The 25,797-nt window shown below is 38.4% G+C and overlaps 3 protein-coding genes across 4 annotated transcripts in view; 1 reads left to right on the top strand and 2 right to left on the bottom strand.

The window, feature by feature from the left end:
* lrrc49 (leucine rich repeat containing 49) overlaps positions 1 to 7,772 on the bottom strand; it is a 45,144-nt gene extending 37,372 nt beyond the window's left edge. The window contains exon 1 of one of the 2 annotated variants that reach the window (XM_082538046.1): positions 7,436 to 7,772. Coding sequence is in view for 1 of the 2 variants with exons in the window: in XM_082538049.1 (XP_082394175.1) it covers positions 7,436 to 7,447 (12 nt within the window). In the remaining variant the exon portion in view is untranslated. The remainder of the gene's footprint in view (positions 1 to 7,435) is intronic. The other variant, XM_082538049.1, reaches the window with a different exon arrangement.
* A 2,182-nt stretch (positions 7,773 to 9,954) lies between these two features.
* On the top strand, positions 9,955 to 16,928 carry larp6a (La ribonucleoprotein 6, translational regulator a). Its single transcript, XM_082538083.1, has 3 exons — positions 9,955 to 11,614; positions 13,293 to 13,491; positions 14,903 to 16,928. The coding sequence occupies exons 1-3, from the start codon at positions 10,779 to 10,781 to the stop codon at positions 15,995 to 15,997; spliced, it is 2,130 nt and encodes a 709-aa protein (XP_082394209.1). The 5' UTR covers positions 9,955 to 10,778; the 3' UTR covers positions 15,998 to 16,928.
* A 2,781-nt stretch (positions 16,929 to 19,709) lies between these two features.
* On the bottom strand, positions 19,710 to 24,368 carry tm2d3 (TM2 domain containing 3). Its single transcript, XM_082504124.1, has 6 exons — positions 24,210 to 24,368; positions 23,704 to 23,790; positions 22,139 to 22,293; positions 21,831 to 22,005; positions 21,127 to 21,202; positions 19,710 to 21,009 (listed from the first exon to the last, which is right to left on the bottom strand). Exons 1-6 carry the CDS (start codon positions 24,313 to 24,315, stop codon positions 20,844 to 20,846), a joined length of 765 nt encoding a protein of 254 aa, XP_082360250.1. The 5' UTR covers positions 24,316 to 24,368; the 3' UTR covers positions 19,710 to 20,843.
* Positions 24,369 to 25,797: the final 1,429 nt, after the last annotated feature.

Below are 25,797 nucleotides of genomic sequence, written 5' to 3'. Positions count from 1 at the left end.
ACTGATCCTGAATATTTCTTATTTAATATTACTGCTAGTGAGTCAAGATACATAGCCTATAGAAAACATCTACTGTGCTCTGGTGTCAGAGTGCATCCTGTCTGATTGATGCTTTTGTGTCTTGTGGGGTTTTTTTTGTTTGTTTGTTTGAGAAATAGCCTGCTGAAATATGTGCATGACAAGGAAAAACAATTCATATTACTTTATCAACTCCCGGTTTTTAACTGCTCATATCTGTTTCAGGAAGAATTCTGCCCTCTTTCAAGTCTTTCCATATATTTAAAACATGCCATTCCTAAGTTTGGGAATAATTTTAGGAATAAATATGATGTAGACTATGTTAGAAAAATCTATACTAACACAATAAGGGCAGGCAAAATTACCTAGAATTGTCTAGAAAAGTAGCAACATCTAACAACTTGCTTACTATTTAGACTTTGAGGGAAAACTTCCTAATGGCAGACCTCCTTCTCCTTCTCCCTTCTAAATCCTTCTTAGCTATTATTCTGCTTTCATGCACATAGAATTACAGCAGAAGTTGTGCTGCTTCTGAATTTGATCGCAATAAATTCTTTATCAAAATATGTGTCAGGAATAATCACAGTTTGCCACAAAAGGTTCAGCTGTGTTCATGTATTCATATTTTTGTCTTTTAAAAAAAGCCCAGTTGTTGAAGAAAAAAGACCCGGCCATCATTTAGTGTTATGTAAGTGTTTTTGTCATTCTCCTGTTTAAACATATGTTTAAAATGTTGCCAAATTATTAAACATAAAAATTATAAATACAATTTTTAACTTAAAATCATATATCCTGATCTAGATACTTAAAGTTGGTAAAAAATAAATAAATAAATAAATAAATAAAAATAAATCCCTTAAAAATAGCAAACAATGGATTCCCTATCAAATTGTCATTTTTGAAAGAATACATAATATATATAAAGAACCAAGACTCTGTAACAGCTGACCGCATCAGTTCAGTTTAGCTGACTGTGGACTCTTTAAAAAACTGCTAAAACCTTTTCTATTTAATCATTCCTTCTGTCGACATTCTTTTGTCATTTCAGTTGTACAGTGCTTTGACTGTGAAAAACAATATCTAAATAAACTTTACTTACTTATTAAGTAATCAAAATACAATCAAGTACTGTAACTATAACCTGGTCTCACATCTTGCAAATCTAATTCAGGCTAATTATGTTTACTTTTTTTTTGTGTTTGGGTTATATAATTGTGATTACATGTAATCCATTACTAAACACCCCTTAATTTGTTTATCTTTTAATAGAATATATTATTGCCTTGTAAGCTATTATTTCATACCATGTTTACATCAAAGTTATGTCACAAGTTAATTTGTTTTTGGTCAAATTATCATGAAACAGTAGAACTGGGGTACTGAAAGTAGTATCCCAAAGCAGCAGCACTGGCTCTCTAAGCTGCTGTAATTAGTCTTTCACTTTATAAGCTGCATCTGACAAAGTACATAAATAACAGAGAGTGGGCAGTACGAGGGTCACTTGGGGCTATCCGTGTTTACAGAGTATTGAGTCTTGTTTCCATTTTACATCACACTGAAGATCATTCTCAGTTAAACAGGTCAGGGATAGCATTCAGCCAATCAAATATCCCCTCTCAGAAGACACCTATCTCAAAGTTAATGCAGAAGAAAAAAGCACTGCTTTGACATAGAGGTAGACCAAGCAAAAACTATTAACCTTTGCCCTGGTCAGTCACACCAACTTTTGAGACTGAGGTAGAGTCAGTGTTTTCAAGCCAGCCAACCAACAGAAGAAAGTTAGATAGGTCGAAAGAATATGAGCAGCAGTATCTTCCGCATATCCTAATTGTAGTGTAATGTGTAATATGTAACACAACTAAACAACATTTGCATATAAAACACATTAGCTGTGTATTGTATGCACTTCTCCCATCAAATTTCTGAATACAATTAAACCAAAGTATTTCAAAACCCTGTAATTACTTCGACCTGCACCTGTGAAAATATTGAGGGTTTTTTTTTCACTACTTTATTGCACTCCATATAATTGATGCAGTGCTGACAAAAAATAAAATTAAACACACATTAACACTCGTAGCAGACCTTCTGCACTGTTTTTCTCTGTAAGTATAAGAAAAGGCACAGGTGCAACACATAGCACTAATTATGTTCTATTTAGCTGTGTCGCTAAGTCATAGCTGCAATTTTGGAATTTCTCAGAATGCTGATTCATCCACAGCATTAGCTTCCTGTGCCCTCTTAACATTTTATCTGTGCAGCTACCTGAATTTGAATGACAGTTAGTTAGTTAAAAGTATGTGGTGTATGTAACACAGGCCTAATAGATCTAAACTAGTTTATAGACATAGCCATACTTTATATGGCTGCTACAGAAAGTACACAACATGTATGAGTACTAAGCTGAAAACAAAAAAAAACAAAAAAAGGGAACTGAATTAAAAACACAAATTGCTATACTGAGTTGATGACTGTAGAATCAGAATAAGAAAATACACTGGCCCTGTTCCCAAACTGCTTTTTTAGTGTCTACTTGACCATTGTCAAGTAGAGATGGAAAAATACTATTTCAAATGTATTATTATTGAGAGGGATTATTATTGATTGGTGTATTTTGGAGAGCATATGTACAGTTTTTTCTCTTAAAGACAATGAACTAGATGACCTTGTGGTGCTCAAAGGCCAAAAAAATGATTTTGAAAAACTCATCCACGGTGTTTCTTCCCAGAAATCATCCACTTGTTCACAGAAAATGATGCAGAACCCTTGCTGATAATCCAGTGAATGCTTCACTTGTTTCATCATGTTACAGCCTTATTCCAAAATGGATTCAGTTCATTTTACCTCAATATTCCATTCTCAATACCCCAAAATGACAATGTGTAGAAAGTTTGTTTGAATTTCTTGCAAATCTTTAAAAAAAAAACAAAAAAAAAAAACATTAACAAACAGTACATAAGTATTCACAGTCCATCTGTAGGATGCTCAGTTGATTGGACATGAGATTGGACATAGAACACACCTGTCTATGTAAGGTCTCATACTCGACAGTCCCTGTCAAAGCAAGGAAGGGAACAGAAAAATTCCTGTGGCACTGAAGGACCCAATAAGCACAGTGGCCTCCATCCTCCATCATCAAATGGAAGAAATTTGGAACCACTAGGTCTCTTCCAGGCTTGTATTGTAGAGAGGACTCAATAAAAAACACACCCTGTGTGGACTTTACCAGAAGGCATCTGAAGGACTCGACCATGAGAAATGAAATCTTGTGGTCTGAGACAAAGAATGAACACCTTGGAGTGAATGCTGAGTGTCATGTCTGGAGGAAACCAGGCACCACTCATCACCTGGCCAAAATCATCCCTGTAGTGAAGCATGGTGGTGGCAGCATTATGCTGTGGGGATATCTTTTTGGCAGCAAAAAGTGGGAGGGTTGAGTCAGGGTAGAGGGAAAGATGGGTGGAGGAATGTACATGCTTGATGATAACCTGCTCCAGAATACCCCATCTCCCAACAGTACAACAAGCCTAAGCACACAGCTAAGATAATAAAGGAGTGGCTTCAAGACCACTCTGTGAATGTCCTATCAGAACCAGAGCCCAGACTTGAACCTGATTGAACATCTCGTGAAAGATCTGAAAATGGCTGTGCACTGCTGTTCCCCATCCAGCCACATGGAGTTTGAGAGGTTCTGCCCCAAAATAGGTGTGCATTCTTGCATATAAAGCTCGTTGCATCATATGCAATAATTGTTGCCAAAGGTGCTTCAACAAAGTACAGAGCAAAGTCGGAATACAAGTTATATTTTTGTTTTATTCTTGTAATATCGTAAACAGAGGGTATTTTGCACCTTGTCTTTATCCATAGATTTACCAGTCTTTTCACTCTAAGAACCATTTAATCCAGGGGGTGGTTAGTCAGCAGCCTTGCCAAAACAACAATTGTCATAAAATAGATTATGATGTATTTTCAGCCCTTTTTACTCTGGCAGTAATAAGCTGTTGCTAAGTGAAGACAAGTCCAGATTCATCAAAAGGGACATCCCACACACTGCCTGTCATTGTCTATTCATGAAGCACAGGCTGACACATATGATGGGAGGTGATGAACAGTTTGAGTGGCAGGCCATATTGACAAAGTACTATTTAAATTTGGCTCTATATAGACAGATATTTGGTGCTCTAATTCAGATTGTTGTTTCCTGGACAGAAAACAGACACAGCACCAAATTTTTGTTTTGCAAATTTCTGCCATTACATATTTTGTTAATACATCAAAAGTTTAAATTGGCCAAAAAACAACTACAAAAGATTATAATTATAGTTAACAAAGATCAAAGAGGTAGATATGTCCACACATAAATATGAAATGAGTACAGCTTGCCCTCAAACATTTGAAATGTGAACCTGAAAATATCACATTCTGTATAGGTCTGACATACAACACAGCAAAAGGTACATATATTGTTGGTTGCCAGAGAAACGTATACCCTCGGGGGATGTGTTTTTTCATCATGAAACAACAAATAATCAAAATATAGTGTAATTGTACCATCAGTGCTGATTTGTTGGCAAAAGCACAGTGTGGCCTTTGCCTTGACTGACAGATGAAATCTAGATATACAAACATCATTTCTAAACATTCAAAAGGAAAAAAGAAAGAAGTGTGTGTATGCCTGCATTTCTCATGCTGTGGGGATATATAACAGATCCCCTTTAGTCATATTGAAGCGATCTGCCTCCCTGCTACGGACAAAAAGCAACCCCCATGTACGTGTACATGGTTACAGTGTAGGGCGAACACTTGGGTTAAAGACAGAGAGACAGAAAAAAAGAGAGAAAGACTGCAAGGGGGTGACTGAGTTCGCGCCAGTTTTTCTTGTCATTCAAATCGGTTAGCAAACATTTTTGGTTAACCCTTAATAGCTGAAACGATTTATGTCACATCACAGATTGTGTGAAATTAAATGAACGTGACAATGAGGGGTTAATCATTTTAAACATTTATTTCCTTGTGCTTCTTTAAGTATAACTGTAATTCTGTCTTTTTGCCTACAGACAGATTGTATGATCCACAGTATCATTATATGTTACATAACAAGGTCAGTGTTTGAAAAAAAAGTGTAATAAGAGAAAACACACAGTGTAACAAAACTGAAAGAATTACTTTAATGTATGCATGCCCAAACAGCACTTTATTTGTCATGTGGATTGGAATAAGTGGGGACTAGCAGGGTTACAACCATGACTCATTTCTTCAAACAGGAAAGTAAAATAGAAACATGAAGGGGAAAATTTGCCTGGTTGTTCAGCACCATTCTTTCGATCATGTGAAATCATACCAATAATGGCAGGGTCTGCTAAAGAGACGAGCATTAGTGTACATCCTTACATACTTAAAACAACAACAAGACAGCAACATCAAAAATAGCAAATAAGGTTTTCACAGTGGTACTCTTTCTATTTAAGAATCTTAAACTCAGGTGGATATACTGCCCATCTGAAAGCTTTCTCTGAATTAAATGAGTCATTTTAAGTGGTTCCTTTGCTTTTAAACATTTGCTAGTGGCTGTCAGGCTGCACAGCTGTGCTAACATAAATATAGTAACATTAGCACCAGCAACAAAGATAAAGAACAGGCAATGTGGATCCAAATGTCATAGATTTAGGGGAAAGGTCATGGGGTTACACAAGTTTTTAGGGTAATGTCAGTTCAAAATTTCATCATAACCCATCCTAGAGCTGTTGAGATGTTTTAACCCTAGCTGTTGAGATGCAGAAAGTAATGAAACCCTGATTGATTGATTGATTGATTCTTTATTTTGAACATGTTGAAAAAGTACAACAACATAGAAGTAAAAGAGACAAATAAACAAAACAAAACAAAAGGAAAACGAGCAACCACAACTACAAATAACTTTCATGTTCAAAAAGGAGCAGGGAGAAGCACAAGCTTATTTAATCCCACCCCTTTTCCACTATCTAGTAATCAATAGACTACAGAAATGCCTCCTTGCAATTACATTATATGTTATGTGTTTTTTTTATTAATTTATATATATATATATATATATATATATATATATATATATATATATATTAGGGGTGCAACGATACACAAAATTCACGGTTCGGTTCGGTTCGATACTTTGGTGTCACGGTTCGATATTTTTTCGATACAAAAAAATGTTCATGCATTTTTAATTTGTCATTTATTAAAATTATAAATATATATTTTAACTCAAAAGTACAGTTTTTAAATTTAACCCTAACCCTTGTGCGTGTTTTTTATTTTGACAGCGAATGCGCACCTGCGGACCACTTATGTGCAGCCCTGGTTATTTAGCTCGTCATATCGCAGCCACGGAGATTCTTTTGTCCATGAAACCATAAAGCTGCACTTTCTTTTTGCCTTATAGTCTGATTTGTCATAACTTTTCCGTTTTGTGGTAAGCTTTTCTTTGGCTGTCACTTCTTCACCCTGACCTGTCTTATTTGGCTCAGCAGAACTAAAATATATATACTGCTACTTTTACACACGGACTCACATAAGCTCAGCGATTCTCTGCGCGATCAACCTCTCACATGTTTAAGCTGCGGGAGATTTCACTTGTCATGTTTGCATAGTAAGCTAACGATTAATAAGACGATGTCAGAGGAATTGGTGCACAAATTATCATCATTCACAGATCAGTGCTGTCGCTCTCTATACACAGTTCACACGATTGCAAAGTGAAAGCAAAAAACAAGCGCAAATTCAAACGCGACTTCAATATGTCACATATTGACAGTGGCTCACCGATGCCAATGACATAATTACCCAGCTACATTTCCGAAAGAATGCAAAAGCATTGACATATATTTTTCCTACAATAGCCCGACGGGCAGGGAAGAGATAGATTTTGGTAGCCCGACTGAAAAAATCGCTAGCTCCGACGTCGGGCTAGCGATATTGCAAGCCCTGTATCTGATTGAGGAATCACATCATCTTTGGAAAAGAGAGTTTATTACAGAGAAATGGCTCTTTCCAAAATAAAAGCTATACTATCCGCTTCTTCTGGGCTATATTCTCAGCAGCATAAGGAGAATCATGTGCTAACAGCTGTCTAAATGACTCGGCTAAAGTTAGTAGCATGCTTGTTGTTTTTGTCTTTGCACTAGGATGATGTCGGCGTAAATGTGCAGTCATATTCGTTGTGTTCCCACTAGTGCTTTCAGGTTAATCTCGTTGAAATGACCTAAACGCCACAACACGGCAAATCTCCGTTAACGAGCTACCGCGGATCGCTCCGTGCATGGGGCTAGACGGCCAACACCTTACGAGCTAACTGCGCTAACACACTAGTTCACACCAATGTAATTGAGCATTGCATGGCACATCCAACATACTGTTTTACTTTAGTCCATGACTCGCTTACCTTCAGGGTCATACGTCACATGAAAACCAAAATAATTCCAAACGCCAGATCTGAATGAGGTTCAATTTGCTTGTTGCAAGGAGAGCTTAACTTCTGTCTCGCTAGCTTGCCCTGCGCTCTTCCTTCTGACTATGCTGTCTGTGTGGAGCGCTCAGTGGATCTGCGCTCGACAGTGCAGCCTAGGCGGAGTAGTCGAACGCAGATTCACTGAGCGCTCAACACAGACAGCATCGTCAGAAGGAAAGTTGATAAAATAAATTACAAATGTTGTATTGTTCGATACATATGCGTACCGAACCGAAAGCACTGTATCGAACGGTTCAATATCGATACGAATATCGTTGCACCCCTAATATATATATATATATATGTTTCTATCTATCCATACATACATATATACACATACACATATATACTCATTCAATAACCCCAGTAACACCTCAAAGGATACACAACCTACAGATATATATACCCATACCAACATACCCGTGCACCCGCACACACATGAAAATATTAGACAAGAACACCCTATCAAATCTCTACCTCCTCCCTGTACCCTGTAAAAACCATATCCTTAAACCGCTTTTTAAACTGCGCCATGCTCGGACATTGCTTCATATCTTTACCTAGTCTGTTCCACAGCTTCACTCCACACACAGAGATGCAAAAACTCTTTAATGTTGTACAGATACAAGGATGTTTTAAATTTAATTCCCCCTCAAATTGTATCCCCATTCCCTTTTAGAAAACAGTTTTAGAATATTGTCAGGAAGCAGGTTTTTTATTGCTTTATACATAATTTGTGCAGTGAGAAAATGAACCAGATCTGTGAATTTTTGATTTTAATAGAAAGTTATGAGCATGACTGACCTCTGCTTTGAGGTCATAATACATTGATATATTTTAATAATATGGTAACATTTGTCTTCTGAAAGTAAATCTGTAAAAATCTAAAACTGAGAGGTTTCAGTCCTAATGACTGGTTAATAAGGACTCACACAGCATCAGGAATTCAAGCTTTATCTTATAAAATCAATGCCATATTGGGTTGGATTTAAATCAAAGGCTGGACAATTAATCACTGGTGACAGCACATTTGCTTCCTTACCAGAGCCGAACCTTTTCCTTTTCATTACTCTATAACTGAATACCAGAAAATTATTGTCTGGTTTACAAACCTGCCTGTGGGCATGCAGGTTTTTGAGGCCATGGCACCTGACCTATGGAATGCTCTTCCCGCTCACATGAGATTTGCTGATTATACAGACTTCAGAAAATTAGCTAAAGGCATATATGTTCACTGGGGTATTTCAGTAACATGTTTTATATCAAGTCTGCTATTATACAGTGCACATTTTGTCATTTCATTGTTATGCTCTTAATGTTGTTTTAATAACTGTGCAGTTTTGAAATCTATAAATATGTCTGTATCTTTTAAATTGTTTCCAGACTTTGTATGCATTAGATTACTTTATATACTCTGTTTGTGACTAATTTAAATGCCCAAGTGGGATTATACAAGCAATCTAATCTAATTGAAAACAGAAAAGCTCAAAAAAGTGGGAAAAAAGGAGTGAAAAACTCTTTAAATTCCCTCTTTCATGGTTAATGTTCAGTTTTCTTGGTCCAAGAAGTAGAAAATATTCATGATGAAAGATGAAAGAGTAAGATGTGGACAAAAAAGGTGCCTCCAATCAAAGAGTTCTGATTTTTGAAACTCCCCATAGTTCTTTTTTACTTTGTTTTTGTTATGAGATGCAGATGAATCATACAGAGCCACTCCAATCACATAAACAAGATTTTTTTGTACCTCATTGTAAATTTTTTGTAAACACTATAAAGAGATGAACAGATGTTTGAAAAAAGAAATGAAAGTGGCTATGTATGCCAAGGAACAATTATAGTTAAGAGGAAGTGGACTGCGGGATTATTTAGAGGTTTTTACCATGAACACAATCACCCTAACAGTGTTTTCTGACTTCTGTTTCACAGAAAACTTTTCTAATTCACTAGATTTACAAACCGAAAAAGACAGAAAACACAAATGCAATCCTGGGTATTTCTACAAACTGGCAGGCTCTCTCAGTTGATCCTAGCAGATAAGCATACAATAAGACACTAAATGCTTTAGATTATTTGTTGGCAAACTTTTCTTTCCTTTCTCTCACTCATTGTCTCTCTCCTTCCCCCCTTCTCTCCCCATGTTGCATTGTACACAAACTGGAGCACTGTATGGCATGTGGTGCAGAGAATGAGTCAGACTGCCCACCAGCTGTGAGCCTGGCTTGCCAGTGGGGAGGAGTAAAGATATTTCACGCAGGGCTGCATGACATCGATGTGGGTGATTTGCAGGGTTATTAGCTGAAAGCCAATGGCTAGCTGCAAAAATGGACCTCAGGTAAAGCCTATAAAAAAGTGACCATATGATTATAATTATAATATTCCAGCTGGACACCTACATACATTTCCTCTATAACAGTAATGAAATCAGTGACTCTGAAAATATACTTTATTCTTATTAAGGGCTCAGGGCCTAAGTCAAAGAACAAAAAGTTTCACTTTTATATTACTAGTTTCATTAAAGAGCAAGCAAAGTAATAATTACAACAGAAGTATGGTTTGGTAGGAAATGCACACATTTTAAATAAAAATGTTAAATATTTACTGTTTTTTTTTTACTTACATCAACAATGGTCACTGATATTGGCAATCATTTTTGGAATTAATATTCTTTGGATTAACTTATGGTAAATGGCCTGTATTTGTATAGCGCTTTACTAGTCCCTGAGGACCCCAAAGCGCTTTACACATTCAGTCATCCACCCATTCACACACACTGGTGATGGCAAGCTACATTGTAGCCACAGCCACCCTGGGGCGCACTGACAGAGGCTTATTTCAAATAAAATTTAACAAAAAGTAAAAATCCTGACATGGCTTCGAAACAGTATATTGCAATAACTTAGCAGGAAAAAAAATCTATAACAAGAACATAAAACTGTTTTTTTAAACCTTAAACTGCCAGTTCAGGGTGGGTTACATTTGGCCAGTTGCATACAAATCTTGAATACATCGTTTTTGAATAAAGTATAACAGAATAAAACAAATATAACGTTTAGTTATCTGTACTTTTAACCCCTTGCCGCCTCTACCGTTCCCGAGCGGCTACTGTTGTTCAACTTTCCTGCTTGCTTTGGGGACATGTACCTGTAAAACTTGCCTCCTGCTTGCCACTACACGCTAAAACCCTATTATCCAATTAGCAGCGTTAGCGGAGGGGTTCGTCCTTGGCACGCCAATTTTCCAATTAGAAACACGTGAATTTGCTCCCCTACTTAGAGACATGTGGCCGGGACGTTCGCGTTTTCGCAGACTTAGGCAACACTCTGGGGGGGAAACTAAAAATCAAAACATGTACGCTTTGGTGAACGCCTTCATGCGTTGCCTCTCCTTTCTCTTGCCTCCTTCTTGGCTTTGTGTCAGCTTTTGCTTGTGGGTTGGGAATGAGTGCGAAGAGACGCTACAGCGGCCCAATCCCAGAGCTCGTTTCAAAAGCAAAGAGCCTCTTACATATGAGGAAGTAAAAGCAGCAGCAGAAGCAGAAGCACAAGGAGGCTCCAGACCGTCGGTCTCACCAGGTCCAGACTGCGTCTCGCTGGCTGCTACAAGCCCCGCTGCTCCTAAGGGCCCTTCGTCGGGTCTGATTTGGATAGGGGGTCTCTGGCGAGCCGTGGAGCGCGTCTTCGGAGCCCCCTGGGTCCTTCTCCGCCATCACCTGTGCCCGAAAAGGCGACGTGCAGCTTTGGGCGCCCAGTATCCTGTCTGTGCCTTCGAGTCGGGTAAGATTAAAAGCTTCCAGAGAGGCGCTGCTGCTGCTGCTAAAATCGTGGACGTGAAGGGACCGGGTGAAACCACCTTTACTTATTCGAAGAATATGAGCGGGTCCGTGGGGGTACCCAGTGTGAACTCAACGGAATGCGCCTCGGATGCGTCGGCGGAGCAGGGCATCGATGAGGTAATTACCGTGGACCAGCTCTCGCAGGAGATGGGGACGGTGACGATAACAGTGGCCATTCAAGCGGCTGAGGACGAGGAACCCGAGGAAGTGACATCCAATAATGCTGACTTCCTCGGCGGTAGCTGTAGCGAGGACGAAATCGGAAGACATGACAAATCGAGGTTTGTGTTATTTGCTACTTTAAGTTAATTACCGTAATGCCTAGTGCTGTGAAAACTCAAACTAACTAAATCCTATCCTACACGTTAATGTGAAACCTGTTAGTTTAGTTGTTCAATTCCCTCCAAGGAAGTTCAGCAAGGTTGGAAGTAAAACAAGTGACTGTGTTAGTTCTTACTGGAACCCCACGAGTGTCTTTGTGCTCTGAATTTTATTCTTAAGCTGATGATTACAGCACGGGAGCAGCTTTGGCACAGTTGGACTGTTTTGTTTCAGTATAAGAATGCCACTCACATGAAAGGCTATTGTAGAAATGTCACAAATTCCAACAGGTGCATCACAGGCACAACAAAACCCGGCAACGAGTGCAGTAGATGAAAATAGATGCTTACAATTGGGAGTGTAAATCCTCACAGACACGGGTGAGGGATATTATTATTTATTATTATTGTCTTTTGGGTTGGAAGTGTTTAACCACCAGTAGGCAGCATCATAGCTATAAAGCTAGACACCTGAGACGGAGAGATAAAGGATGGCACCTTCACTTTAATCTAATTCCCCTGCGTCATGGCCTGCTATTTTTATCCTCTGGCCTATAAGGTCCCTACTTGAACTACATGCACAAAGAGTGAGTCAGTGGTAGAAAGGCCAAAGGGGAAAATAAATCTCTTTCTTCATACCAAGCATTTGTTTACTTGGAGCTACTGAGGTGTGACCTGTGTGACAAAGGGCTCGGTAACGCCTGCAAGCTATTGCTTTACAGCACGTTTTTCACACAGCTGGTATTTTAAGTGGTTAAGGTCTAGGAATCGTTTTTAGGACGTGTTAAATGTAAGCTGTTGGTTTGTTAGTCTAATATTCCTCCTGCATTCCTCCAGAGAACTTGTGTAGAGTGACTTGAAAATAAATGTATAACTATCGAATAATCTCTTGCGTTGTCTTTGCTCGTGCCTCTCGTCCTATTATTTGAGGAATGCAGGAAGGTATTCTCTTCTAAATTCTTGTCGTGCTTTATCTGACATCCTGGGGAAGATGTGGGCTCGTGCCAGCTGTATGGTCAGTGGGCTGGAAAGCTGCTGAGCGAGGGTGTGTGAGGGAGGAGGCTGGAGGAGGTGATGAGTCATCCACAAAATTTCATTCAGACCCTCACTCTAATCTGTAAGGCTACCTGACTGTGCAGCTTTACGGCAGCTGTCAGGCTGCTGTCAAATTATGCCTCAAAGCTTCAGTTATGCACTGTTGATACCAGTTTTTGTAAACTGTGTGAAGTTGATGTGGTGAACCACCATATTCTATGTGGGAGGGAGAGCCTGTGTCTCTGGCCTTCAGATGGAGAGGTCTTGGCAGTTTCAGGACTGGTGGGACACTGGTGTAAAGGTCTGGCACTGAGGCATGGTGACTGTGGCTAGAGACGCAGCTTGTCAACTGCTGAAAGAAAAATCAGGAAGGAGGGAAGCAAACGGTCAAACGCTTCTCATGCCAGCATGTTGTTTGGAGAAATGACAGGATAAGATTGTATTACTGCCAAAAACTTGTAAGCCTCTGGCTTATTGTATTAATGAAAGTAAAATGTGTAACAGTTGTAATGTTGGTGGTTGAGGATATGAAACATTCTGCTATTTCGGTAACGCACTAAAAAAGGTTCTCTGGCCATGATGCACGTTATCTTCCCACACACAGTGGTGCCGGGACCAGCGGAGGAGAATTGGAGGAGGAGAGCTGGCAGCCCCCGGATCCAGAGCTTATCCAGAAGTTGGTTACTCAGATTGAGTACTACCTGTCTGATGAAAACTTGGAGCATGATGCCTTCCTGCTTAAACATGTCAGACGTAACAAACTCGGGTTTGTTAGCGTCAAGTTGCTCACGTCCTTCAAAAAGGTAACGGTGGCAAAATTTTGAGGTAGTCTAGAAACACGGCAATGTCTCATTTCAGTACACATCAAACTAAGGTGGGAAAGTACACACGCTCTTCTGCTGCTGGCTAAAACATACACATCACATACTAAATTTTATACTAGAGACTCAGAATTATGTCTTGTATTACTCTAGATTAGCCAGTGTGTGTTGCGTTGCACATTGTGATTTATAGTTGACCACAATGAATAAATTAACTTTTAAGTAATGCTGAGAGAAAAGGTAGTCTTAGAATTGAAATATGGCTAAAGATGAAAGTCATTTTTATCTCCTAGTGACAGACGCTTGTGAGAGCTGAATAACAATGACTGGCTGCTTCTAGTGTCAGCATGACTAGCTGTTGCTGTTTGGTGATATTCTCACGTTAATTCACAACAGCTTGTGCTAATTTCAGCTCAATTCAGATGTGTTGGCTTTTTTTTTTTTTTAGATCTGTTTGCACAGATTAAACCTAGATTGTATTCATGATCATTCACACATTTATTACCCTCTACTCAATATCTCTGTATAGAATAAACTCTTGACAGATTACATTGGCCAGAAGAAAAATACTGATGTGCATTTTCTAAAAAAAAAAAAAAATTCTGAATTTGATGAATAAAAATCTTTCCAGGTCAATATTTTTAGACTCAAACAGAATAGTGCTACACTTCAAAATAATTATTTGCCTTGCACTTGGTGCAGGCTCTGTTCTGAAAAAGCAAACTGTCATGACTGGTTGCTTCTTGCAAACAGTTTGAACAGCAGGTGGGTGGGACTGTCCTGATGACATCCAAAACTTGTACCTGAGAGGATCATATTGACATTGTTTTGGTTTTTTTTTTTAATGTAATAAGTATACACCTGTGCAACAGTACATGTGGTAGACGATAAAGAACATCATACTCCTTACTCTAGTCAGTTTAATTTTTCCTTCGGTGCAGTATCAAGCAATGTACAGTACTTGGGTAGTGACAGCTGTAGACCAGTTTAAGGCATAGTGAGATACTTTAACAGAGTACTAGTCACTACACGTTTGGAATGTACTATATGGCAAACTGACTATAGTAAGGGATGAGCACTTGCTGATTTAATCTGATTCAACCATGAGCTCAGAATCACTGAGCTAAAACATAAGTTTGGGCAATATAGTAAAGTCAGAATTTTTGGCTTAAATTAATGGGTATAATTAGAGATTTAGGAAGTATGATTAACAAGAAGCTGTGAAACATTCTTAGTCTATCTTGGTGACAGACTGAAGTTAGCGTGGCCATTTTTACTGAAGCTTAATAACTCATAATTAAAGGTAGTTTCACTGAAATTGTGACCCGATGGTCACTGGGTATATGACTGTAACAAAGATGTTGTTTGTTTGTTTTTTTTTTTTTTTCCCCAGGTGAAACACTTAACTCGTGACTGGAGAACCACTGCTTATGCTCTGAGACACTCAAAGATCCTTGAGCTGAATGATGAGGGGCGTAAGGTGCGACGTAAATCCGCAGTACCAGTCTTTGCCAGCGAGTCACTGCCCAGCCGCATGCTACTATTAAGTGATTTGCAGAGGTGGCCAGAGCTGGCTGCTCTCACTAAGGATAATGGAAGTGCTGAAGGAGGAGCCACTCAACAGGAGCAGCTGATGAAGCTGTTACTGAAAGCATTTGGAACATACGGTGCCATTGCCTCTGTTAGAGTCTTGAAACCTGGAAAGGACCTGCCGGCTGACCTGAAGAGGCTGAGTGGTCGTTACGCTCAGCTGGGCACTGAAGAATGTGCCATTGTGGAGTTTGAGGAGGTGGAGGCTGCTGTTAAAGCCAACGAAGCTGCAGGGAGTGAGAACGGAGGACCCAGTTTACTGGGGTTGAAAGTGGTTCTGATTGGCACCAAGCCGCCTAAAAAGAAGGTACCAAAAGAACGACCTCGTGAGGAAGGAGGGATGCGGAAAAGCCGCTCTCTAAACAGCCGGGTACGAGAGCTTCAGTATCATGGGGACGACTCTGCTTGCAGCTCTTCGGAGACAGAGAGCACCCCTACATCTCCCAGATTGGCTAGAAAATCCCAGTCGTGCAACAAGCTCAGCCCCACCACTGCAGGCATTAGCTTCCAGAATAATCACCTGAGTCCAAGTATGTCCCCACGTAACAGCCCCTGGTCTAGCCCTCGTGCTAGCCCGTGTTCTCAGCGCAAATCTCCTCATTCCCACAAGTCTCCCTTAGCTGTTGAGGGTAGACTGAGCCCTGAGTCTGGACGTCGTTGGGCAGATTACTCCTCAGACAGTAGCCTCACACCTTCAGGGAGCCCGTGGGTTCAGCGGCGGAAGCAGGTGGCATCACAGGAAAGCAGCCCGGTCGGCAGCCCGATGCTGGGTAGAAAGATCCAGAATGCTGATGGCCTGCCGCCAGGAGTAATGAGGCTGCCAAGGGGTCCTGATGGAACTCGTGGCTTTCACTGTGTGGCGATTGAGAGGGGAAAGACTGCTGCTACTCAGACTTGATATGTGGAGCCTCATTATGTATTCGCTGACCCCCCCAGAAATAAAATGAGATATTGGAAGTTTAAACAGTTCTTGGCCATGTTGCTCAAGCCCCACCCCACATTTCAGACTGTGTAGATATATAATTTTTTTTTTAGTGCATCAGTTTTGAGTCTTTGTTATATTTTTATACAACATTTTGAGTTACCATGGTAACATTAGTGATTTACTAATGGAAATTTGAGTGAATGTAAATTAATATTGTTTTGAGAGAGAACTTTGAATACACCACTGACGTGAACCATGCCACCTCCATTGTATGAGAGCTTGTTCTACTTGGGGTAACCTGGGGGAAAGGATTCAATTTTTTTTTTTCTTTTACTTTTTTTTTTTTTTACTTTTTTTTTTTTTTTTTTTTAAGTTGGGGGGGGGGGGGGGATTGTCTTGTCCTCTTGTATGTGTTTAAAAAAGGAAAAAAAAAAGATCTTGTTTGTGGATGGCGTATAAATGTGTAAGTCTCACAGGCACATGGACTTGATAGAGATATCGCCATATGCCTTTTCTGTGTCTGTCTAATGTGAGTTCCATTTTTACAAACTACTTAAACTGAGGCCATAATTGCTCCACTGCCACGAAGATTGGAATGTTCAAATTGGACATTATTTTTGTAAATTTGTTTTATTTTTATTTTTGGTACACTTGGTTGGAAAGGTTCTCCTTATCCCTATACATGTTCAGCAGTTAGCTGCTTGATTGTTGCTGCTTATTTTTTTTTTTTTTTTAAGTTTTACTTCTCCTTGCCATGTTTTCATCAGTCTAAGCCCACAATGAGGTTTGAGGGATTTTCAGGTCGGCCAGAATAGATGCTCTTATGTTCTTGCCTTTACATCTGAGATGGGGTATTTGTACACTGCAATTCCTATTGTACAAATAAATCACTAAATATGCACTCTGCCGGAGTTCTTTTTGTGACATTACTTTTGGTCATTTCAAATGAACACGACTAATCTTATTTTTGACTTCAATATGTGAGCAGGATTAAGTGAGATGTTGTTACTGTGCCCAGACTGTAGAAGCTATTCCAAACTTGGAAAGAAAAATTGGCTCATTCAAGTTGTTGGGTTTTTTTTTTTTTTTTTTTTTAAATGAATTGCACAGATGGGAGGATGATGACATTTTTTTGGATTATTTGATCCTATGACTTTATCATTGGATGGATATATAACAAACCATCTGAGAAAAGGAAACATGGGGGGATTATTTTAAAAAATGCAACATGTACTTGACTACTGATCATTTATTGCATCTTGCTATGGTAATATGCAAACTATCCATTGAATTTAGATTAAGACAACCTTTCATACACATACCATTCATACACTTAACTCTGTCAGGTCGCACAGCGACTGCAAGTGAACGGCTGTTCTCGAGTCTTTCCGCAGCATCTTAATTAGAGGTTTGGATTCTGAAGTGACTATTGGACAGGATCATTGTTTTAGTACATTCCTGTCTAAATTTGGCTTGGTGATTGGTGTTGTCTGCTGGGGAATATCACATCTGTCTTCTTTGTACACTGCAGCATGGTCCCCCCCCTGATTTTGTCTGTTTGCTCAGTTTATGTAAACATTCTTTTACAAGCCTTTCAGGGTCTGCTATGGAGAAGCATGTCCATGTTGCTTTCCTTATACAGTTACATTTTTCCTGCAGATGTTCCTTTTCTGCATTTTACATACAGATTTTATGTATTTGAAAATTGCTAGCCACTCAATGACTACAAAAACAACTTCCTACCACAATAGTAAAATATCAGAACAAAGGAGGCCAAAACCAATTGTTTGTCCTCAATTCAGATATTTCAGAGCTTTGTTTTCCCTTTTGCACAGATAAATCATCTCTGCTCATTTGTATAAAACTAATTACTCCATTGTGATCCCATGTTGTTGCAAAGCCAAATGAAAAGATACAATGGTGGGTATTACTTTTTATGAGCAATGTAATTTGTGCCTTGTCCTCAGGCGGTTTCCAATAGTTCTGAGCAACCATTTAGATATGAAAGAAGGGACCGTGCTGTTGGATGCTCGTAGAGCTGTTACGACTTTTAAATTCATGTGGTTGCATCATTCTGTCGATCCACGTTTTTGTTAGAAATCTTATTTCCTGTAGGAGTAAGCACAATGGGAGGACACAAGCTCTTAGGCAGTGTTGGATGCAGAGGTTCAGGGACTATGCTCTAAAATTCAGAGATGCAATGGGACTAAGTGGGGTTGCGTAAGAGAGGGATGAATAAACTTTTGTTCTCTTTGCATGATTAGCAATTCAAAATTAGGAAGTCGTGATACTGTCTGCCTTAAACAGATAATATTTTGGCTCAACTCCATGTAACTGTTAATGTTAGCAGTGAGAATAATGACTGTTTGAGAAAAGTACCACAAGATTAAACTATTATTCTCATATGATGATTCTCTATAATAACCATTAGGGAGAGTTTCATACTTACACCAAATAGGATAAAGACAGATAATAGAAAAACCAACTATCACAGGGGCCATTATTTGTAATTGGGCAGTGTGCAGTTACATATGAATAAAATTATTTAGTAAGGTCATTACGCTATTTATTTAGGACTTGAGAGAATTAGAAGGATGTGGAGAGTACATTTGTTAAAGAATAAAACTTCACAGCTTTTCATATGTATTAAGTATTGTATAACTTTATGTAACACCACTGTGAATTAAGCAGTATACTGCTGAATTACTCCATCATTGCATTGCTAGTTATTTTACATGGTTTTAAAAGCCTATACCATATAGTCATGTAGTCATATTGCACACATTTACACCATTACCTATCTATGCTAAACCCACTGACTAATTGTACCCATCAAGTTCACAGTCCAGATAAATCCATTAATGTGAGTATGTAACAGTACAGCATGATTCAAACTGAGGTAAGGCTGGAGCAGTCAGTAGGAACAAATATTATCAAGAGTATATTATGGATGCAGAGTTGAAAAGCCTCTGGTTGGTGTTTAAATTACAGCTCTCCAAGAAGAAATAATCACTAGACGTCTCCTCCTCAACTCAGAGAAGATGACAAACACTTACATCAGTCTGTGGGAGGGAGCTGTAGTGACTACGAGTGGGTGGAGTAAAAACTGGGGAACTAGAATTAGGGTGGAGTAAATTTACAACGCTCAGCAAAGCAACCAATTGGAAAAGTCGTATCAAAGCCCAAGAACCTGCTAGAAAGGAAATGTTTGGGTTTTTTTCCCCTTTCTTTCATTTTTTTTCAAACCTTGTTATGTAACGTGGTTGCATATATATTTATATCAATTTTAGAATTACAGCCTAATGCATTAACTGAACTAACCATTACCCTCTGGATAAACATTTTAGCTACAGTCCCCTGCAGCTATTCAGTGCCTTGTTTATGGGCTCTTTAATGATATTTTATTAAAAGGGGAACATTGCCTGGCCACTGCATTACCCTCCTGGTGTCACAAACCTGTGGGTAATGAAGGTTACTGGCACCTTTCACTTTTTAATTATATATATATAGATATAAAGAAACTGTCCTGTTCAAGTAATTGTAGTTCTGCTGTAATCAACTGAGTATGTCAGTATATTTGTGTGGCCCTTCAACTGACAATATTCACCTCTTATTTTTCCTTTCAAAATTCTCTGGTGTTACCATACACTATAAATACATTTAAAAAACACACATGCACAGTGAATTGGTTAGCAGTGCTGTGTACATTTGATAAACAAATATTTCACAATTTTATTTTCTTAACTAAAAAACAAAATTTACAGTGCCCTTACAGAGGAAAAAAAACCAACTTAAATTGACACATAAAACATATTTACATAATGTGGGTGAATTAAAAGATTTTACAGTGTTAGTACACAGACTTCTGTAAAGGATGATGACGATTTCACAGAAAATTGCCACTTAAATGCAGAGGATATCTCCAACACGGAAATCACAAGGAGCCGAGTTTGCTATTGCAGCACATTTCAAGCGTTTCAATATTTATCACAAACACAATCATACACCGATTGTTATCTGTTCTGCAACTGAAATCCAACTACATGCTGCAGGAAGAGACAGTTACACTACTTCCTTGTGGTTTACTACCCAATGCTGTTGTGAGACTATAGTAGCTTTCATTTATTAAACATATGAACTTTTATAAAATAAAATGTACCCCTGTTTGGAGAGTGTTCTTACAGGTGTGACCTGCACTGCTGAATGAATGTAGGTGAAGAAATAAAGTACATGCTGAAATAACTGTTCAGGTTGTCCACTGAAATGACAATCAATAAAAAAAAAAACGCCTTAAATCCCTTCTGCACATTCATACTTTCAGGATATAAATATCACCTTTCAATTTGTCCTTTGTGTGGTGACACTATAAAATTCTGCATGGCCATGGTTACCATTTGACCCCTATTAAAGCATTTAACTTGCAATAAGAGAGAAGCAATGCACAACTCCAATGGAAAAGCGTTGCTCCACAGGAAACCACAGGTACCTATCAGCAAGACAGAGCCTAACCACTAGTTAAGTCAAAGAAACTGGACAGAGGTAATTACCGGTTCCTTATACTCCTGCACAGCACCATCTGCGCAATCTCAACAGGACATGGACGCAGAATGATTGGGATCAATCTGATGGTTGTGTGGGTAGAATCATCATTTGTGTGATGAAGAAAACACTTCCTGCTTGTTAGCAGATGGGATGAAGATGTGTTACACAGCGAGCTTAGCCAGCCAAATGTGCTAAGAACACAGCATCTCAGTTCTTCAGTCCTTTGAGAGTGAAGCAGTGTGAAGAACAAAGCCAGCCATGTCCCCAGGGCTTTGCTTCAGATATAGAGAGAACCGTCAACGGGTCCTACATAACCAACCCCTATTAGAAGGACGTCAATCAAAGTCCAAATGCCTAGGCCTCCAAAGCTGAACAGTTTGCCCAGACCCTCTCTCCACTGGCCCAGGTAAAACCGGTCCGCTCCAAAACCACCAAGTGTAATGCTATGGAAGGAACCAGAAAAAAAATAAGTTTCATCACATATCCTAATCAATAACGTGTCTTTACATTTCCATTATTTAAGCTTGTTGTAATGGTTTTAATATTACTGTCAGTTTTACCTGAGTGCTAATGCTGTTGACCATTTGTATCCACCAGTCCAGTTACAAAATAAACGTTTTGGAAAACGTCTTTTACCTAAAAAGAAGTGAAGACATAGTGAATGCTTTCATGCACAAACAAGCAAAATTTAAACAAGCTGACTGAAAATACAACAAACATTACATCAAAAATGTCATGTGGAAATTTAAATAAATCCTCGCCAATCAGCTGATCTTAATGCCAGCTCACATCCGCTGATGTGTTTCCATCCTGCTGATAATTCGCATATGGGGCTATCCTATTTAAGCAGCTTCAGCCTGCATACAAATGCTGCTGTGTCTGCAAGTAGCTTTGCAACCCACCCCAACCCCAGCTTCTTCACTTTATGGTGTTTCTGACTTAAATGTCTGCTGTCACAGATGTTTTATTCTGTGAAGAGGTCCTGCTCTGCTGCTCTACCTGCCTGTGCGGTTTCCACAAATGGCCAAGCAACCATAAGGGCTCTCTAGACAAAACCCAAACATAGCTCTACTGCAGATGAAATAACAATCATACTTTGACTAACATTGTCCTGACTGAATAGGAGTTTTCCTTTAATAGCAACCATGAATGAAAACCAGTTTAACTTCATGCTGTGGACAAAACAGTTGCTGCTCTAGACTGCATGACTTTAACTGACGACTTTAGAACCTAATTAGGCTTTATAGTGGATCCTTGATCATACCTAAGCAATGTACATGATCTAAGACATCACAGGTGGCATTGTAGCGCTTGCGTGGGCAAGAGACTGTCATACAATTGGTGGAGTTTGTGCAGCGATACTGGGAAGGGTCCAGCTGCCAACAGAACTGACAGGTGATATTGAGAGAAAAATTGGTTTGCTGCTGTCCAGACTCTCCCTGTAAATACAAAGAAGAAAATAAATTTCACTACACAGCAATTCCCAAATTGAAGCCTTACTAACCCTCTTAACAAACAGATAAAGATGGTACAGAATTACTACAGACAAGAATATTTGACAATATTACTCACTATGCAGTGAACGCCTTTTTTGGGTCTACAGGTAAATAAAGTTGGTTTGCCATATGTGCACTTGAGATGGTAATCGCATTGAATGCAATGAGCTGGCAGGCGGTGACACAAACCCCCACTAGGACATTTGGATGTGTCTTCATCTGCAGGAAACACTACAAAAAGTCCACCACAAAGTTGCATTATCTATTTTAAGACATTTTCAAGCATGAATAATAAATATTTTGTGCAAAGTAAGCAGGCTTTCATTAAATCTGGCTGCTGGTGGTGGCAACAGGCTGTGACTTGTGATAACAGACTGTGGCGGCAAAATTAAAAATACTCCGCTTTCAAAGAGGGCAGGCCATTAAAGAGTCCTTGAGCAAAGCTATTTAGTCTTGATTGCTACATTATAGCTGCATGCTGGGCAGTAAAGGAAAACTGTTGCTGCTGTTGTTGAAAAGCAATTAACTTAACAAATTCTGGTTGAGATCAAGACTTTACTTAATGATATGCAGGTTAACAAAGAAAAAAAAACATGCAATACTTAGACAATGGAAATTAATTGTGTCTGAAGTAGGCAGTATTACTCTGATTTTGCACTGCATTTTATTCAGGTTCCCAGATAACATGGACATTCTTAAATATATGTAAAAACCTGCAGTTTACAATCTCATTACATACAGGAAATACAAATTTATAGTGATGCTCAAGCATGGGAAATAACCAACTTCAAATATGTCAAGTCCATCGCAATTGTATTTCTCCAAGCTTGGTTGTGTTTTTTTTTGTTTTTTTAATCAGTGCTGCTATGTTACAGCACAACTCAGCACCCCCAAGTCTCATGCTGTTTCCATCCTGTGTTCAGACTCAGAAATAATAATGTTGTATAGATGCTAAAAAGTGTCTAGGTCTACCCTTTCCCCCCCTTACAAATAAGACTGAATTAGGGAATTGATAAATAATCCTGATGTATGAGCAAAATCAATAGCAGCAGTGCTACAATGAAATCTTACCAATATCTTTAAGAAAATGTTACCTTTAAAATACATTTCAAATAATCCAGCATCAACCTGTGACAGGTGTGCCATGCTTTTTGCCCTAGAACAGCCTTCATCCCTCTAAAGAAAGGGGTTTGAGTTCAATTCATGAGGCATGAACTGAAAGTCCTGGTTAACAGGTTATTAATGGAAAACTGAGCTTGCTTACTGCTTAATAGAGCCGCATTTCTTTGTTGTTAAGTGCTATAAAAAATATTAAACAGAACGTCCTCTTGATGTACAAGTCACATCTTGTCACATAACTTCTTTATACAAATGAATCCTCAATTTCTATTTGAACCAAGCGAGGACTTGTTTTTCTAGCTTCATTTTGGACTACTATTCAAAAACTCACACTCAAAGATTTAAATTTGGAGTTCAGGAAACTCTAATAGTAACCGTTGTGAATGCGGCCCTTAGTCAATCTGTTTTTTAGTTTACAAACAGTAAACTAAAAACCACACAATATATAAATTCATTATTAATAAAAAAAAAAACAGTTAAATAAATAACGTTACAGTCAGTATGTTTAATTTTGATATTTACCTGAGGCTGCATCGGGGACCACCGGGCTAGTGATGAAAGGTCCATCTCTTGTGTAGTGGGTCTCAACATTAGTTGTGCTCAGGGAACCTGACAACAAAGCGGACAGGTCATATATGGTTGAACAGAAATTAGAAGTCTAAACACGCGTAAGCAGCTAGAGACACTGGTTTTTCTTTTAATAAAACGTGCTAATTATTGCTTTACAATAATTTTAGGAAGCTACTACACAGAAGCTACTCGCTGACATGTTCTGTCATGCTACAAATTAGCATAAACAATGAACTGTTAATTGTCATAGCTTAACTTGCATACGACACAATTAACAAAAGGTGTTTTTGTAAAATAAATGTTGAATCCGTGTTGCTCACTACAGCCAATGTTTTCATTGCTACCTAGCTAAATAAACCAGTGTTATGCTAACTTGCTAGCTAACCACCTCATGCTAATTCAGTTGGGGAAAGGTAACGACCAAAGCGAGATCTATAAGTGTATTATTGTAAGCATACCGTTAACACACTGTAACATAAGGTCCATAAACAATACAGCGATAATTCCGTAGCTTTTAAGGCACCGTCCTCTGTCCGGTCTCCAAATCTGACAGACACTAGCCATTGTTACCACAGAGCTAAAGAGAGCTGCATTCACGTCATGTAGGAAACTGGAGTGCTAATAGTCCTCTGATAGTTTCAAGCACGGAGATAGAGCAGTTTTTGTTTTGTTTTCTTTCTTTGTTTTAAATTAACAAAAATCACTAAAATAAAACCCCAAATAAGATCTGAAAATATTTTTCGTTTGAGGTCATTCTAATACAAATTAAAGGTTAGGCAATAGGGGAAAAAAAGACTAAGAAGAAGAAGAAGAAGAGCCACTTTAATGTAAAAAAAAAAAAGTAAAAAGAAAAAAGCAAAACTATTATCAGGTTCTTTGGTTATTTAGTTAAAGCTGTGAACATGCAACGGAAATCATATTAAATTTCATATATATGGTGTTTGATAGAGGACTGCATTAGTTTAATCCTTTACCCATGACAAAATACATTGTGTATTAATGCCATTCCATAAATGCAGGACATTTTCTGCCAACCCATGAATTTGAAAATCTTGAAAAAGAATTTGAAAAAGGTCAGTCCTCTTTGAACTGTGTCAATGTGTCCAATTAAAGTGACCCTGTTATGTATATTACCAAAAGCAGACAAATTAATTTCAGGGTTTGCTGCCTTTATCTATACATCTACATTTTATTATTCAAAAGTCTCTGGAATTACACTGCTAGCATCCTTTTCTAAGAAAATACAAATACTAGGACCGATTTGCAGTCCTGTTACCAAACGTATAAAACAAACATTAAAAACATAAAATATTAAACATCACATTTATATCATAATCTATAAAGAAATCCAGCCATTTTAACTTCAACCTTGTTACTGCATCATACCAATAAAATAAAAACAAGCCTTGAAATAGTTACAGTAATCTTCAAAACTAACTGATCTTGTGACCTTAGTGTAAAACTAGAATAGAACTAAAGCTAAACAGAAATGTGCTATAATAAAAGTTTGAACCTTTCCCATTAAGATTGATGCAGCAAAAACCTTTCCCGTCTTCATCTTGCTACCCCTGGTGCATGTTTTAGCAACAACATTTTGGTCCGTTCTGTTTTATAAATTCTTAACTTTTTATGGAAATCACCTTTCTGGCAAGTCTATCACATTGTTCTGCATGCTGTGAGTTGTTAGAAAACAGTGAGGAAAACCATGGGTAAAATAAATTTTACCACCTGACACTGGTATGTTCCTGATTTGTTATTACATGCAGTATGAGGAGCTGGCTCAGTCTTGCTTATTACACAATAACAGCTGGAATTCCCATTATTGCCACCTATTAATCTACAGGCTTCATTCCAAAGCAACAGCATGATCAATAGTTATTACTTTGGAACAAATAAACTGATGAAGCATTAAAAAAAAGTAAAAGAAAATTAACAAAAATGTGAAGACTGTCTCTACAAAATAAACCTATTGTAGTTTGTCATGATATCAAACTACTTAAAGATTAACATCTTCTGTTGTGAAAATAAAGAAACAAAGCACCCACA

Source organism: Aulonocara stuartgranti (genome assembly GCF_965226115.1).
Source record: "Aulonocara stuartgranti genome assembly, chromosome: 1".
NCBI classification, from domain to species: domain Eukaryota; kingdom Metazoa; phylum Chordata; class Actinopteri; order Cichliformes; family Cichlidae; genus Aulonocara; species Aulonocara stuartgranti.
The sequence above is the reverse complement of the archived record's forward strand: the minus strand, read 5'-3'. Positions and strand labels throughout refer to the sequence as shown.